Source organism: Apis dorsata, unplaced genomic scaffold, assembly GCF_000469605.1.
Source record: "Apis dorsata unplaced genomic scaffold, Apis dorsata 1.3 scaffold_1273, whole genome shotgun sequence".
In the NCBI taxonomy this organism is placed as follows: Eukaryota; Metazoa; Arthropoda; class Insecta; order Hymenoptera; family Apidae; genus Apis; species Apis dorsata.
In genome coordinates this window covers 3,117-3,852 of record NW_006264370.1, presented here as the reverse complement: position 1 = coordinate 3,852, position 736 = coordinate 3,117, and the positions used below count along the sequence as shown (strand labels likewise).

Below are 736 nucleotides of genomic sequence, written 5' to 3'. Positions count from 1 at the left end.
ATATATATATATATATATATATATATATATATATATCAAGCTCTTAAAAAAATTTAAAAGCAAAAAGTGTTTATTTTAAAAACTAAATTACTAAAGTTAAAAGAAGAATTGCTTGTTTTGATTTTAAAACATTAGCTATCTCATCAGTATAGTAAGTTTCATCTATTGCATATCGTTTTCTAAAATCTTCTAGATTATGCAATTTTCCTTCCCAAATTGCATATTCTGCTGGTAATCTTGGCACAAATAAAATGGCTGTTTCTGTTGATAAATCAAGAGCACCATAACATCCTGGTTCTTCAACACCAAAACACCATTGAAAAAATGACTCCTAATAAAAAAATAATATAAAAAAAATATTTATCAAAATATTGGTATATGAAAATTAATAATTTACTTACTTGTCTAAATGGCCAATGTATATCTGTATCATTAAATGGAATTTCAACTCCTCCTTCAAGAATAATAAAAGTACCTGTGTCTGGTACTTTTTTATTTGCTTTAATACGTTCAATTAATCTTTTGCGATTGTTTTGGAAAAGAGACATGGGTACTTTCAAAGTATGATTTCCTCTTTGGAAGCAAGATTCTATTCCATTCCTAAAATATAGTATTTTCATATTTGTCAAATAGAAAAATAAAATAGAAAAATTAAAATTTTATTATTTAATAATAAGTTTTATAATTTTTATTTAATTTTTATATATTTAAAAATATTTTCTTTAATATTAAAAAA

General features: G+C 22.3%; 1 protein-coding gene across 1 annotated transcript in view; it reads right to left on the bottom strand.

Annotated features, from left to right (window-relative positions):
• LOC102680151 (xaa-Pro dipeptidase-like) overlaps positions 1–736 on the bottom strand; it is a 3,462-nt gene that overhangs the window by 869 nt on the left and 1,857 nt on the right. The window contains exons 2-3 of the mRNA XM_006625099.2: positions 402–600; positions 92–331 (exon numbers count right to left, since the gene is read on the bottom strand). Of these exons, the coding sequence (XP_006625162.1) occupies positions 92–331; positions 402–600 (439 nt within the window). The remainder of the gene's footprint in view (positions 1–91; positions 332–401; positions 601–736) is intronic.